The sequence below is a fragment of the Euprymna scolopes genome, chromosome 43 (genome assembly GCF_053919585.1).
Source record: "Euprymna scolopes isolate OS-2025 chromosome 43, ASM5391958v1, whole genome shotgun sequence".
Lineage (NCBI taxonomy): Eukaryota > Metazoa > Mollusca > Cephalopoda > Sepiida > Sepiolidae > Euprymna > Euprymna scolopes.
In genome coordinates this window covers 21880461-21897912 of record NC_136524.1, presented here as the reverse complement: position 1 = coordinate 21897912, position 17452 = coordinate 21880461, and the positions used below count along the sequence as shown (strand labels likewise).

The window sequence follows — 17452 nt, the reverse complement described above, 5'->3', positions numbered from 1 at the left end:
TTTATTTAACAGTGAGTGCCCAAAGATTTTTTTTCAAAATTTTCAATGCTAGTCATGTTGAAGTCTTTATTAATTTTTTTTTTCTTTTTCTTTTTTTTGTTAAAAAAAACAAAAAACAAATGGCTAAAAGTATTTTAGACACCCCAAACTATTAAAAGCAACATCTATTATTAGTTTACAAATTTCATGGCAAAATTAATACAAACGCATACAAGTATTTACAAATCACAGCGAGTCTTTACAAAACATTAGTGAAAATGTTTTATAACCTTTTTATCACTTTATTTGCTTTAAACTCTTAAAATTTATAATGTACATTATTTATTAATTCATTTGAAAGTATATTCATTTCTGAACAAATCGGTGGTATTTTGAGGACTTTAAGTGCTTTAATTTTTAAAATTTGACGATTTTTAGAGGAGCCCCTTCAACTCTGATCATCCAAAGCATTTTATCATCTGTGTGTATTGCTAATTTGACAAACTAAATTTGTTGTATTTTAGATTTTGATAAACTCATGGAAAAATTTTCATCTGTATTTTTTGTTGTGCTATTTTTACCTAAATTCACGAAACACACAACCTGAGATGAGGTAGCTTATTTTTTTTTTTTTAATTTTCATTTTAAAAAAATTTAAAAAATCGTAATTATTTTTTTTTAATTTTCATCTTTGAATACTAAAATTGTACATTTGTAATTTTTTTTTTTTTTGTTGTTTTATTGATAATTGGATACTTTTTCTTTGGCTTTTTCTTTTCCTATTTGTATATTTCAATGTTTATATATATATATATATATATATATATATATATATATATATATATATTTTAATATGTATCTTGGTATTTTTCAGCTTTTAGTAATACCCCAAGTACATCAGGTGGTCTATTTGGACAACAGCAAACACAAGGAAACAGCTTATTTTCACAACCGGCCAACAATGCTTTTGCTAAAACTACAATTTCATCATTTGGATGTTAGTAAATTCTAATGAGTTTTTCTTCATTACATGTTGAAAAGTAAAATGTATTTAAGATTAAGGGAGGTTGGGGTAAAATGGGCACATTTTTTTTTTTTTTTTTACATTTTTTGTATTTATTAACAATCTCTGAAATATTCATGGTAAAAAGTTAGACCAAAGTAACATTTCATATCCCTGCAAATACCTTTGCAGGGTCTTTCTTTCTCATAGCAGCTATTCTTATAAAAATTTTGATTTGAAAATCATTGGTAGAAGTGCCCAACTTACCCCAAGCTTGGAATAAGATGGTCACGCTATTTGGATATAAGATGGACATTCTACTATCTTCAAGCTAGCATGCTGCAAACTCCTAGAAAGGAAGCAAACTTGAACTCTGTTTAAAGCAAATATCATCTTAACCATCACTTGCTACAAAATTGTTAAGAGCAAATATCATCTTAACCATCACTTGCTACAAAATTGTTAAGAGCAAATATCATCTTAACCATCACTTGCTACAAAATTGTTAAGAGCAAATATCATCTTAACCATCACTTGCTACAAAATTGTTAAGAGCAAATATCATCTTAACCATCACTTGCTACAAAATTGTTAAGAGCAAATATCATCTTAACCATCACTTGGTTACAAAATTGTTTAAAGCAAATATCATCTTAACCATCACTTGGCTAGAAAGTTTCGCTTCTAGAGCAGCAACACATCTTGAAATGCAGTGTTCTCTTACATTTGATACATTTTCAGTAGTTCAGTTGCATGTGTTTATGTGATGTAGGGAATTACCACAGCTAATAGCATGAACCTGGACTAAGGATAAAAGTAAACAATTTGCGCCACATTTTGTTTATGATAACACTTGTATTCATGTAGCTGTCTAACATGTATTTGCTTGTTTTACAATTTTTTTATAAGTGTAAAATAATTCAAACTCTATAACCAGTTTCATCATCCTGACAAATTTTAAAATTACATAGACCCCCTCTCCTTTCTTTGTAAATTCATCACAATCAATAAACTGACAAGCATGAAGTGCCCAACTTGCAAGTTGAAACCAACAATACCATCAAACATGCTTCATACATGTAGTCTAACAAAACAAGGTAAAGTGACACTAACAGAATGTCCTTGAAAAAGTAAGCAACCCATCAGTAGTGTCAACAGTATCATTGAATAGTTAAGCAGCACAACAATAACATCAAGAGTGTCATTGAAATGGTTAACAATGCACAGTAGTGTCCATGTTTAGATGTCAAACTTTGATCCTGAGAATTTTTCAAGTTCACAAACAAAAAATTGGGTATGTGAATAAAATTCTAGTTGGCAAATTAAACCCAACTAATATGATCAAGCTTCAAGAGTCAGACAAGCTTCAAACTAACAATAGCACCAAACGAGTTCCTTAATGAAATCAATCAAAACAAGATAAAGTAGCAACAACAGAATATCATTGAATAGGTTAGCAACACAGCAGTAACAATAACAGAATGTCATTGAAAATGTGAACAATGTGCAGATGAATCCCTGTCCATTCTACTCGTAATTGAGTTCCTATTTAACTTGCACAAGAAAGACAGCTGTGCACAGCGTCTCTCTGATCCTCCCAAGACAGTAAGAAGTGGTAATTTCCGAAGAATGTCATCTTTCTGAACATTTTCGTAATCATGGTCTGCAACAAACACAGCTGTGCCTTGACTGACATCTCCACTGACTTTTTTCAGGAATAAGGCCCTATATGAATCTTCTTCAGAATCTAAGAAGTCAATTCGAAACATTGATCATTGGTTGATTTGTTGTTTTGGCAGCAGCAAAATCCAAGTCTGTAAATGCGTGCCTGTTGTACGAATAAATGCCAGTTTTACTGAAGCCAGCAATTGCATTTGCTGATGTCACAGCAATCATCTGTGGCTGGCAGACAAGTTGGGGAAGGTCATAAATTGTAACAGTTCTTCCCGGGTTCGAACGTAGCCACGCATCCATTGTGAGGTTGAATGCAGTTTTGAAAGGAGCAAATACGGATCTATCAAGAGGCTGCAGATAATGTGAAGTGTGGGGTGGAATAGTTAGCATAACAATCCCAGGCTCCTGGGGCAAATCAATAGCCTCCAAATTGCAATGAAAGCCATGATTGTCCAGAATCGTCAGAACAGGTTCTGATTTTGTGCAATGTACATGCTTGATGAAATGGTGCATGTACTGGATGAAGGCAGATTCATCAATCCACCCTGACTGTCTAGTTGTACCAAAAGAACCAGATGCTGCTCCATTTATGAAGTGTTCCTTATAATTCACTTGTGGAAAAAAAAACATAGGCAAGACACATTGTCCTTATAATTCACTTGTGGAAAAAAAAAACATAGGCAAGATACATTGTCCTTAAAATTCACTTGTGGAAAAAAAAAACATAGGCAAGATACATTGTCCTTATAATTCACTTGTGGAAAAAAAAAAAAACATAGGCGAGACACATTGTCCTTATAATTCACTTGTGGAAAAAAAAAAAAAACATAGGCGAGACACATTGTCCTTATAATTCACTTGTGGAAAAAAAAAAACATAGGCAAGACACATTGTCCTTATAATTCACTTGTGGAAAAAAAAAACATAGGCAAGACACATTGTCCTTATAATTCACTTGTGGAAAAAAAAAACATAGGCAAGATACATTGTCCTTATAATTCACTTGTGGAAAAAAAAAAAAACATAGGCGAGACACATTGTCCTTATAATTCACTTGTGGAAAAAAAAAAAAAACATAGGCGAGACACATTGTCCTTATAATTCACTTGTGGAAAAAAAAAACATAGGCAAGACACATTGTCCTTATAATTCACTTGTGGAAAAAAAAAACATAGGCAAGACACATTGTCCTTATAATTCACTTGTGGAAAAAAAAAACATAGGCAAGATACATTGTCCTTATAATTCACTTGTGGAAAAAAAAAAAAACATAGGCGAGACACATTGTCCTTATAATTCACTTGTGGAAAAAAAAAAAAACATAGGCGAGACACATTGTCCTTATAATTCACTTGTGGAAAAAAAAAAAAAACATAGGCGAGACACATTGTCCTTATAATTCACTTGTGGAAAAAAAAAACATAGGCAAGACACATTGTCCTTATAATTCACTTGTGGAAAAAAAAAACATAGGCAAGATACATTGTCCTTAAAATTCACTTGTGGAAAAAAAAAACATAGGCAAGATACATTGTCCTTATAATTCACTTGTGGAAAAAAAAAAAAACATAGGCGAGACACATTGTCCTTATAATTCACTTGTGGAAAAAAAAAAAAAACATAGGCGAGACACATTGTCCTTATAATTCACTTGTGGAAAAAAAAAACATAGGCAAGACACATTGTCCTTATAATTCACTTGTGGAAAAAAAAAACATAGGCAAGACACATTGTCCTTATAATTCACTTGTGGAAAAAAAAAACATAGGCAAGCACATTGTTCTTATAATTCACTTGTGGAAAAAAAAACATAGGCAAGATACATTGTCCTTATAATTCACTTGTGGAAAAAAAAAACATAGGCAAGATACATTGTCCTTATAATTCACTTGTGGAAAAAAAAAACGTAGGCAAGATACATTGTCCTTATAATTCACTTGTGGAAAAAAAAAAACGTAGGCGAGACACATTGTCCTTTTAATTCACTTGTGGAAAAAAAAAAAACATAGGCGAGACACATTGTCCTTATAATTCACTTGTGGAAAAAAAAAACATAGGCAAGACACATTGTCCTTATAATTCACTTGTGGAAAAAAAAAACATAGGCGAGACACATTGTCCTGTTGCAGAAATGGTAGAAACAACTATCTCAAGGCAACCTTTCTCAGCGGACATTATGCTGCCAACCTGCTTCTGTCCCTTAGTTGCGACAACTGCTTTGAGTGTTTGGACAGTTGTGCACCAAGTCTCATCCACAATTGACAAGGGCTAAAGTTGTACTTGTCCATTAGGTTGGCCCAATTATCAAAAAACATGTTGACAACAGGTTTGTTAAAGGCAGATGTACGTGCAAATGATGTAGCTTCAAGCTTTCGGATAGACAGCTGATTGCAATCACTAAAACTTAGCCACCAGTCCCAACTAGCTTTCTTTTTCTCCCTCAGTTTCAAAAGCATTTGAAGATAATTCTAATATATATACTCATAAGCCAGTTTCTGACACTTAGTGACACTTAAGCCATGAAACATATTTGCCAATAACTTGATATGCGCAGCCAGATCTTCCATTTCATGAGAAAAAAAACATCTTGTTCTTTTTTAGTGCATCGTAGCTGTAATCAACATTGTTGCCTTCCTGATATTTCATAGAATATCTTTTAAGTGTCATTCTTGGCACAGCAAATTGTTTTGCCACTGTTGAAACTTTTCCTCCCTCCATGACCGCACGACATGCACGCCTCATCACATCTTCTGAAGTCTTTCCACGGTCTGTCTTGCGTTTGTAATTGTGTGGCATTGTCAGGGAAATTGCTTTTTGCTTGTAGCTGCATAAGAGAAAAATCATTATCAGAGAAATCTTCAAAGGGCAGGGTAATCCATTCAAACAGTCATATCTAGCATGCGATGGACATAGCAACACATTTTGTGAAAAACAGAACTAACACTTTGATATTGAGAAACTTTGACTACTTTACAAAATACATAATTTTTATACATTTTGATTTCATGACATGACCATAAGCAAAAGAAAGCTAACTTCCTAAAACTTAAGCTTAATAGCATGCCATGACTATGCTATTACCTCATAGCAGCAGTGTCATGCCAAAAAGGTCTCAATGATGTTACAACAACCCTATCTATGTGCCCCACCCAAAGGAGTTTTCCAAGAATTATTGAGAAATCATCCATCATGTGTTGGCCTACATACTTGCCTATGTGCCATCAAGTGTTAAAGTAATGCCTGGGAGGTCATCAAATTTAATTATCCGTTGCTTGTGGTTTTTAATTTTAAAATTAACCAAACTTGTTCCAATGGCAGTTGGGATAAGTTGGTCACATGCCCATCTTTCTCCAAATGAAGATGCCCATCTTACCCCAAATCAAACTTTTGAGTGCCAACCAATTTTTTCCTAGACAGTGGTAGATTAAGAGGTTTTTCACTTTGCATGAAGATAGTGCAAGTAGAAAAGGTCAGAAGAATGCCTGAACCTTTCTGCTAGGAACACAATGGTGGCTTGTGGGAAAAAATTTGTTCACATGGAAATATATTTACTTTTAATGTGCAAAATTGGATTTTTCCATTTATTTTAACCATGGTGAACATTCATCAAAAATATTTTAGGGCAATTAAACTAGGGTAAAGCAAGAGTTTTCCACAAGCAACACAGCTGATATCATTTTCAACGGGGTGCCCATCTTACCTCAATGCCCAACTTACTCCAACCTCCCCTATATTTAAAAAAAAAAATGTCAATTTTAGTGACCAAACTAATTTGCCTCTGAGTGTCTTTTATTTTTTTTTTTTTTTATTCAACCCATCTAATTTCAACTTTTAATGAAAAATCTAATGTACAGATGAAATTTTAAATATTCTAAATATTTTATCAGATAGACCCTAAAATATATTTGTAAATTCATTCTTTTACCATTCCTCCTGAATCTACTATCTTAATATAAAGTTTTATTGGAAAGTAACTTCCTTATTAATTACTGAAATGTAATTTATACAAGTGTGTAGTTTTTCAAATTCTTTTCGTGAGTCCATTTACTTCTATATGTATGTGTACTCTAAAGTACATTAAAAAAAAATAAATGTTTTGTTTCAGCATTTGGAGCCAATAACCAAAATTCCAGTCTCTTTGTTAGAAACCAACCTACTGGAACTATTTTTGGACAGACCAATACAAGTTAGTAACAAATTCTTTTTATTTTATTTTGTTTTAATATATTACAACTGAAATACTAAATGATTTGCGTACAAAATATTCTAAAAAAAAAAAAAAAAAAAAATTTTTATTTTTTTCTAATAGGATGCTATTGGTTTAAAAACTTGATTTCTCTACAGATAACTTATGCTTGAAGTTACCATAACTTTTGTTTAACCCACAGAGGACTGCATGTTGTTCGATGAGTTTGCATGTAACGCTATGGGTTGGTCAATAGCCTGACCAACCCGCATGTTACATAAATGTCCAGGAAGTGGCACCAGACTGTAACACAATTGGTAAGAAATATGAAGATCAGTCGGTTAGACGTCTTTTTGTCGGAGTTGAAGAGTAAAGGCATTCCTTAGGATTTTGAGTGTGGTTGGCTCTTTCCTTCTCTCGGGATGACATTTTATTCTGGTGGTCTTCCCGCTGGAATCTTTGTGAGGTTGGAGTTTCTTTGACCGGGATCGTCTTCAGACACCATTTCGACATTTAAGGCAAAACAAAACAATGCGCAACACGATTGTAATATGAGAAATTTTATTTTATTTCTATACATAAATGTATTATATTTTATTTCTATACATAAATGTATTATATTTTATTTCTATACATAAATGTATTATATTTTATTTCTATACATAAATGTATTATATTTTATATTGTGTTTTAAAAAAAAAAAAAAAAAAAAGTCAAAAACCACTAATGCTTAATCTTTTCAAATTATTAGACTGGGCTAGCTACCTAGATAGTCCTAACTAGTGCTGAGGGACGTGGTGCCCCCCCCTCCTCATTTCCAGAAAGCCAAAAAAATATCTCCTTACTCCATGGCTGCCAGGAACAATAAGGGAATCATGAATATGCCTTGTGGTTTCCCTTCAGTATATCACTCCGCATGACTAATTCACACCCCAGCTATGGTGGTGGGAACCACCCGACCAGTGGTACTAGAAATAGTGCCACATGCTTTCTAGTAAGAAGTGCACTTTAAAACTTAAATCTACCAAACTAATTTTTAGAAAATTCCAGTTAAATTCTTCTAAAGCTGCTGATATTATGAAAAAAAAATTTTTTTTTAGAAATTTACAGAACATTCTGTGGCATCCCTTATGTGCCTTTAACTTTCTGCGTGTGCTTCTTCATGAAATTCTAAACTCCTACTTAGAATCCATTTGAACTTGGATTTTTTTATGATTTTTATGTTACATAAACTACCCAATCAGATGCAGCTGGGGAGCTCCAAAACCAACAGAATTTAAGCCATTTTAAAATAGCCTTTTCCCTGTTGGCTGAGGAATGGCTGATGCTTTGTGGAGCTCTAGGAGACCATTGTCACCCATCTTTCAGGGGAAGTAAGTTTATCGCTTACTGCATGAGATTCTCCTGCTGAGGAATGGGGGGGTAAGAAATTTTTAATAGGCCAGAGTGTTCCTCCCTTTAGAGGCGCTGGCTTTACTTTCTCCACACCTTCCAGCTTGTGTCACATCTTTATGTATATAACGTTAAATAACACTGATCAAATGCATTTCCTCATTTTCTGTAGATTTTTTTAATTAAAATTATCTTCCAAACTTAAGTTGCAGTCACTATTGCGAAATCACTCATTCTGTGCATTATGTCTACCATGTTAATTGAAAATAGCATTTTAAGATATACCAAAGCATCGAAAAATTGAGGCTCTACCTATCATCTCCTTAATTTTGAAATAGCATTTTGATCACTGACTGTGCAGATTAAATAAATGGAGCTTAAGATCCATTCATCCTTCTGTGTAAAAGTTTATGGTTAGTCATTTGTAAAAAAAAAAAAAAAAAAAAAAAAAAAGTATATATTTATTTTAAATTTTTTAGTGTTTAGTGGATCAACTGGGACAGGTACCACAACCAAATTTCAAGCCCCTGTCGGTCAAGATACAATGGTCAAAGGAGGCAGTACAAATACCATAAGCACACGGCATCAATGTATCTCTGCTATGAAAGACTATGAAGACAAAAGTCTTGAGGTAAGTTCATTTGTCTCTATTTACTTGAGTGTGAACTTGGATAAGAGTTGCAGTGGAGAAAACTCAGTTCTAATGTCCCCTGAATGAGAATTACAATAACCTGTCTAGATCGATTTCTCCTTTGTCTGAGGACAACATACTGTACACTATGTCTGGCCTTCAGAATTGGTTGTTTGTAAAAACATTATAAAAAATAAAAGAAAATTGGATTTTACAAAATGTTTGCAAATTAATATAATAGAAAACTCTAATGATAATTCGGAAAGATTGTCACTTTCATGAGATCTGCTAAGAAATGTTGACATTTAAAAAGGTGTTTCTTAGGTAATTAACTGCCCAAAAAGAACTCTAAACTTTAAAGTTTTATACACAGACATCAAGATAAATGTCCATGATAATGGTTATGATTGTAAGTATTTGATTTACTTCTTTTGGTATGTCTTTCAACATAAAAGAAAAATGGCTTTCATTACAGGAACTCCGTTTAGAAGATTATGTGGCTGGCCATAAGGGAAAGCAGCAACAGCAACAGCAATTAGTACAACCACAACAGCAACCAGCAGCACCAAGCACAAGTTTGTTTGGCACCCCAACCAGCCAGGCCACAGCTGGGTTAGGGTTTGGTTTTGGACAGAATAAATCCACTGGTTTTGGAAATACAAGTAAGGATTAAGTGTGTGTGTGTGTGTGTGTGTGTGTGTGTGTGTGAGATATCATTAAGCTGAAAATTTTTAAACGTATCTGGATAAAAAGTCTACCCAGTTAAGAGGGTAAAGCATAGTTACATAGGAACTTTATTACATTATCAAGTAAATAAGAGTTACAAAAAGAGGAATAAGGGAGAAACCTCTTTAGGCCATGGCATTGCAAAACTGAATGTTTCTTGTTAGAAGACAAAAAGCTGGTATAATACAAATGTAATGTTAAAAAGACAACATTGATTTTGAAAACATTCAGATTAGAATTGGAAAAAAATTTAGGAGGGAGAGGATTAATATGATGGGGATAAAAGAAAAAAAAAACAAAGGCTAAAAAATATAAAAGATTTTTAAATTATAAAAATATTAATAAAAAAAATTTTTTTTTTCAAATTACAATAAAGTTCTGATAAAAAATTAAAATATAAAGCAGGACAAATTAAGTATGGAAGAAGTAAGAGAAGGAAAAATAAAAATAAATTAAAATGTAAATCAACTAAAGTTCTTGGAAGTAATCCATCAGGGATTAGGTGTACTCCAGGATAAAATGAAAGATAATATCCAATACAATTGCATGCAGAATAATCCAAAAGAAAGATTTCAATATCTGAAAAAATACTACTGATATGTTTCCTCCATGAGAATTTCCTTATTCAAGACTCTAGATTCAGTTTACTTCAGATTACTAGGGTTCATTTTCATATTTATTGCAGACATTGAAATTTTCTTTTGGATTATTCTGCATACAAGTGTACTGGATACTAACTTTAATTTCATTTTATCCTGGATTGTACCTAATTCCTGATGGATTATCTCCCAAGAATTTAGGTTGATTTACATTTTAATTTTCATATTTTTTTTCCTTTTCTTACTCTTCTTTTTCATACTTAAATTGTCCTGCATTGTTTATATTTTATAATTTAGATATTTTATATCAGAAGTTTTTGACATTTTTGGGTCTGACCTTTACTCCTGATTTAAAATAGAATACTTACATCAAATCTGTTGCCAGGGTCACTGGCAAAATGGTGGGATCATTCTACCGCTCCAGTAGGTGTATCAGAATTTTTGATACCCCTAACACAAAACTGCAAATAAAATATAAAAAAACTCGTAATTTCTCTTTTAAAAGTGGGTTGTTTATTTTCTTTATGGATTATACTTCCAAAATAAACTATTAAAGTTGTATAAAAAGTAATAGAAATATTTTTTTTTTTTTTTTTTTTTTTAAAAACAGTAATGAAATTAAATGAATTTTACGAGTTCAGTATTTTTCAGTTTTTCTATTGATTCAATTTTGACGATATTTTCAGGGTCAGTGTGAAATTTTATGCTCTTTCCAATAAACCGAATATATTTTAGACAAACTTTTTTCTTTTTTTTTTTTAATTCACGCCTCTCCCCTCATTTTGAAATGTCTATTAAAAAGTAAATAATTAATTTACTCACCAAAGTTTTATATATCACCAATTGAATAAATAATATATTCAAATTAAAACAAATTTTTTTTTTTTTTTTTTTTTCTTTTTTTTTTAATGAAACCTTGGTCCTTGCTCTTTTAATTGAAAAAATAAATTAGGGTTTGAATTACATTTTTCGAGTAGTTATAAGCTTGGAAAGACGGGTCAAATTATTCAATATATTTCATGCATTCGTAAGGTCAGTTTCTGACACACTCCAGTAGATATCTCACTGCTGATGCCATTTTTTACAAGCCAGGTACGTCCAAGGATGGAGTACTGTTGCTACTAGAAACAGTTCAAAATAGACTTCATAACCTAGTGGAGAATGCCCTTTTCTCTTTCCTGCAACCTCTTTCTCACACGAGACGTTGCGAGCCTGTCTCTGCTTTATTGTTATTTTCATGGCAAGTGCTCATCTGAACTCCAATCTATGGTTGCCTCCCTCGCCAAACTTTCACGAAAAACACTCTATCTGAAACCACTATCAATAATTCCCCCACTCTTTATCTGTGTCTAAACCTAAATGTACATTTTATGAACAAAGCTTCTTTCTTAAAATTGCCGCCTGTGGAACTCTGTTCTGTTTCCCTGCTTTCCAGCTGACTACAATATGTTCGTCTTCAAGTCCAACATAAACAAGTTCTTGACCCATCCCCTTAAATAATCCAATTTACCAAATTTCCACTACTAATGATTACTATAATATTGTTCCATTAACACTCAGTAACCCTTATCCTCGCGTGGCCTCCTGACCTTGATAAGTGATGACTTTGTAAAAAAAAAAAAAAAAAAAAAAAATCAGAAATTTAAAAAAAAATTTCAGTTAAAAATTTTATTTTCTTGTATATAATTTTTAGCCTTTATTGTTTTTTGTTTTTTTCTCTATTATCCCCCATCCTTTATAGAACAAAATATTTCCACTTCTAATCTGAATGTTTACAAAGTCAGTGTTGTCTTTTTACCTTTTACATTTATATAATGCCGGCTTTTCTCCTCTTCTGATATTTGTATATATGAAGGTCATTCAATATGAAAGGGGAATTTTTCAGTATAAAGACTTGCAATACAGAAAGAAGTTTACTTTTTTTTTTTTTCTTCAATGTAGTCTCCTAGCAATGTCACACACTTTACACATCTGTATACAGGCTTCAGCTTCAGCGTAAAAATCTTTAATTTTTGGTTTGACATCTCAGCCAGTCGTTCACAACACTTGACTTTGTACCTTTCTTAAATACTTTCAAGTAACCAAGCAGGTGAAAGTCCAAACTGGCAAGGTCTGGGCTATAAGAGGGATGGGGGAGCAGTTCCAGCTCAACTCGTTGATGGTCTGCACCTTTGTCAGCCTTCACATTGCAAAGATGACTCCGGACTGATGACCTCTGTGTTTGTTCTTTGTCTTTCTTGACCTGCCTCAGCAGTTCAGTAGTTGGCACTATTCAGTGCTTCCTTTCTTGAGGAATGAAATAGCAATTGAGCCTTGCATGTCCCAAAAAACCATGAGCATACTTTCTTCGTGTCTTGCTGGAACTTGAACTTTTTCACTGGAGAGCCTACAAGCTTCCACTCCATGGACTGACGTTTGGACTCTGGCTCATAGTGCCAAACCCATCTCGCCGCATGTTATAACTTTCTTCAGTAGACGGACCAACACTCTGACTCTTTACTGTTTTTTGCAATTTAACATCATAGCAAAAAAATTTTTAAAAGTATAAAATTCTGAAGATGGTTTCTATCGCAAAATATTAATTTCAAACAAATGTTTGTTTGCATAATATTGCGTTGTAATTTGGCTTATAAACATATTTTATACACATCTTATATATATATATATATATTATACTAAAATGTTCTGTTTTCATGTGCATAAGAGGAGGTGGACGCTTTGGGGTGGATAATACCTGTCAAGGCTGAATAATCTTAGATTTGGAAGAGTAGAAGTAATATGTGCTGATATGTATTGGGTTATATTTACTTAAAAGTATTTAAGTGTCTATAATTGTTTTAAATTGATCTGTCTCATTCAAAGGAGCTACATAGCATGTTTAGATTGCAAGTTGCAGGCATATTTGGTTTCAATCCCATGGTATTGAGTTTTCAGAAATATTTTGGAGATTATCTTGATCATTATTTAAATTTTTCTTATTCCAGCTGGCTTCGGAAATGCACGCACTAATACCAGCATATTTGGTCAACCACGAGCCCCATTGACCAGTTCTGGTTTATTTGGCCAACCAAGTAAACCCTTATTTGCAAACCCATCAGATTCCTCAAGTTTTACTTTTGGTACAACTGCAAATACTAATACTTTGTTTGGGGCAAACCAACAGCAGCAACAGCAACAACAGAACAAGGTGAGGGACTTATAGCCATTGCTAAATTGCTTTCATTTCAGTCGGTTTTTGTTGGAATTTACTTTTCAAAAATCTTGAAGCAAATTGTTTGAAGTACTCCCATCACTGAATGATTATGGGTTTGTTCATAGGTAAGAGTATACCATCTCACTGCTATGGTAAAATTACTTGGGTGGCACAAGTGTATCGGTGGGCAGCTTAGATCATGACCAACTATTAGGGAGAAATAGGCTGAGCGCTAAAGGTCAACAGGTTGTTGGTCTTCATGTGACCTTATTTATAATTGCTGTTCATGAACTGCCATGATTTGGGATTTGCAGACCAGGGAAGGAGTTGACTCAACCTGACAAACAACTTAATAAAAATGGTAGCAATTCAATAATAGGCTTTTTAGTACCCCCCCCCCCCAAAAAAAAATCTAAAAAAAATCCTCAATTGCTTAATTTGTGGTTGAATGGATAGATATGAAGTCATGTGAAATGATATTATGTTACCATTCAAAATTCAATAAAAAATATCTTGACTGAGGCTTTTTTAAATCATTCTTTGGGTCATTAGATCTACCATTCTCATCCTGATATTTTCATAATGTTTCAGGATATTTTGTTTATTTTATTTATTTTTTTTTTTCAACCATGTTTCCCAAGTTTTAAAAGTTATGCATTTATACTGGCCAAAATCTTAAAAAATTTAGATTAGAATAGTATTCCAAATAATGCAAGTTATAAATCTTTACAAAACATAAGTCATTGTCTGAAATGACTAAAATTTTGTTTCACACCAATTATTTCAGAAGTTGATACTTGTTTCAGAATATAGATGAAGATTGATAATTTCTATTATTTGGACTACTATTCTCATAACTGTTTCAGCCGATGTAACCTCTGAATTTCAAGTGCATCTTGTCAAATATAAAATTTCAAACTGAACCTTTTATTTAATTTGCATCAATTTATCGTAAGAATAACATCCAAGATGAGAATATTCTGATTAATCCAATGTTTTTAAAAGTGCTAACAATCACACAATACAATATATTTGATATTCCTCTGAAAAAAGTTACCAAGAAAATTCCTCATCAAATTCATTGATAAAAAAAATATTTTATTAGCCAGATGCTTTTCCTGAAAGCGATTCAAATTCCATTGTCTAAGGTAGTTGTTGGTTTACAACCAAGTTCTCTTGGGCTATGCCACTTCTGTCTGGTCTTTGATCACAAAGGATCTGCATTTTCTCATCCAAGAATTGCTTATCGCAATGCGTCAAAACTTGCATAGCCGACTAACTATCAGTTCATCAAACTTTAGTCAATTCAGCCTGACCAAAAGAGCCATCAGAGTTGATCTGCTGGATCTAATTTATCCAGACATTGGATAATTATTTGGTTATTGTTCCATCATTAAGACAGACTATGTGAACCCAGCACTCAACTCTATACACCATCATTCAGTTAATACAGCTGCTATATACCCTCCTTTCTGATAGTGAGAGAAATATCTTGCGGTGTCAGAATTCGCAACAGTTTGCTGAACTTGGCTATGCTGGTTTTACCTTAATGGTAGAGCTAAACGCACGACCAACTCTACTTCTAAATACTCTTTGGCTGAATGTTTTCACTGTTGACAATAATAATCTTGTAATTCATATGGGTTTTATAAATGTAAAAATTTGTTTATTGTTGAATGTTTTATTTTGTAGGGGTTATTTGGCACAACTACATCTCAAGCAAACTTATTTGGGACCACAAATACAGCAACATTCGGCACAAGTACAACTGGCTTTGGCGCAAATTCTACAGTAATTTTTAACTTCATATAAATTTATATTTGCTTTTACACATCTTTTATAAATGTCAACTGTTGAGTGGAAATATTAAATATTATAGTCTCTGTGTAACCTATTGCACATCTATTGTTTATCCTTAAATTAAACTAGGAGCTAAATTGGTCACAACACCATTTAAATTTAGATATAAGTGTTGTATATCAAGATACTACCAGGGAAGAATACTTCTCACGTATACATCACGTGAAACAGGTAGGTTTCTTTTTCCCTGGCAACAAAAGTGGATGTGTTGAGTTTAGTTTAGGAAGTTTATAGAACATAGTAATGGCAAATTACCATGGTTCATGTTTCTCTGTCAAGGGATGATTAAAAGAAAGTGTCAATATTGTGTTGCGATGTTTGAAGTAGCATGAGATTGCTGTTAAAAAAGAAAAATATTCTCTTGATATTATGAAGAGAAAATGTAAAACTTTCAAGTAAACGACATATCATGGACTGTTTAAAAACAAAGCTAGGAGACGAGAATGTGATGAGTGCTGTAGATGAATGTTGCAATTAGAATCAAAAGTGGAATGTGTACAATAAAGGCGGGGGAGGGGATACTATGTCAACAGCTAATTAGAAAATCCTGTGGTTGTGGGGAGGAGTCTACGGGATCTATGGGCACTTGAATAAGTATACAACTAAAATAGAACGAAAGATTAGAAAACTATTTATCTTTGTTATCGAATGTATACAATGTTGTTTCTGAATTGTTCCCAAAGACCTGTAGTACAACAGATAAAAGTGCAAAGGAATAATTAGTTCTAAGTAACAGTTTTCTGGAGGTTGAAGGTTCAATCCTTGCTACAGATGACACTGAGCATACAATTATAATTTTATCCCCATGGATGATATAAAGGGTTCTGTTCAAAATTTCATACAGATTCCTGAGTTTAACAAGTCAGGAATTTGAAGATGGTCTGATGTTGCTTTGTCCAAAACTTGAGAATAACATTAAAAAGGAGAAACAGTTATCTAACAAACTATAATTTTTTTTTTTTTTTTTTTTCTTAATTCATACTTTTGACAGTCGTGCTTGGAACTCCTTAAGACATGTTACAATTTAATGTCAAAAATAAGTAAAAAATGTGTGTGTGTGTGTGTATATATATATATATATATATATATACACACACACACACATTATGAAAAGGTAGTAGAATAAAATAAAACAAGATTTAATTACATAATCTACCAGAAAGCATTTTCTCTGAAGTGATGATAGGGTTAAGAAATAAGTGGTGGGTATTCAGAAATAAATGTGACTTAATATATTTTGAATTATTTTTCTCTTAATTCTTCATCTGTACAAACACGGTTAATGCTATAAATTTAAAAAGAAAATTATTAAAAAATAATTTTAAAATTTATATCTTTTCCAAATTCTTTAAATTTACAAAATTTCCTTTTTTTCCTATTTTAGACGCCAGGATTGTTTGGAAGTAAAACCATGAACTTTAATACACCCAGTACAAATTCCTTTTCTTTTGGTCAAAACTCAGGAAACAGTCTTTTTACAAAACCACAAACTTCAACGCCATTCTCATTTGGAACAAGCACTACCACACCTGGTTTTGGTAAGTTAACTGAATAAATACAAGAAGTTTTTTTTTCTTCTATCAGTCCTTACTATATTAGCATCAAAACAGCTTATGCTTATTTAATTTTATGATGGAACTTTTCATTTTGAAATATTGTATATATAGTAATCAGTAAATACCTACACACACTTATTGGTATTTATTTGTATATTTATTTCAGTTTCTCATTTAATTTTTTTGTACTTTGCTTTGTTATGTTTTCTTATTTATATATGCATTAGTTTCATTTATAGTAAAACGTATGTCACTTGGATACTGAGAACAGATGACACTTTGATCTTAGTCAATAGATCAAATTAAAAAAAAAAAATTGCAAAATTTTCATTCTACTTAGGCATTACACTCAGTTTGATTTGGGGGGAAAGTAGTGTCATTCTTTTTTACAACCAAAACTTTTGTTTACACTTAGCTAGATTCTTTCACCAAAGTACTGCCATCACTCCATAGCTTTAAACTTAAAATATCCAATGGTTTCAATAAAATTTTACTTACAAATAAATATATACATAAGTAATGTAAACACCCAAAAAGAATGAAAAATACAAAATGCTAATGGAACAGTGTCAGTCTGCTCATTGTTTTCTGGATCAACCGAAAACAAGCAGTTCAATCTTTAAATAGGAGTGGGAGTTAGATGGGGACAAAAA

The 17452-nt window shown here is 32.5% G+C and overlaps 1 protein-coding gene across 4 annotated transcripts in view; it reads left to right on the top strand.

Moving 5' to 3' along the window:
• The window catches only part of LOC145268230 (nuclear pore complex protein Nup98-Nup96-like), a 153955-nt gene that overhangs the window by 58694 nt on the left and 77809 nt on the right, over positions 1-17452 (top strand). For all 4 annotated transcript variants that reach the window (XM_080123548.1, XM_080123550.1, XM_080123551.1 and 1 more), the window contains 7 exons: positions 854-976; positions 6762-6842; positions 8714-8865; positions 9341-9527; positions 13175-13377; positions 15076-15174; positions 16628-16781. In XM_080123548.1, the coding sequence (XP_079979674.1) occupies positions 854-976; positions 6762-6842; positions 8714-8865; positions 9341-9527; positions 13175-13377; positions 15076-15174; positions 16628-16781 (999 nt within the window). The remainder of the gene's footprint in view (positions 1-853; positions 977-6761; positions 6843-8713; positions 8866-9340; positions 9528-13174; positions 13378-15075; positions 15175-16627; positions 16782-17452) is intronic.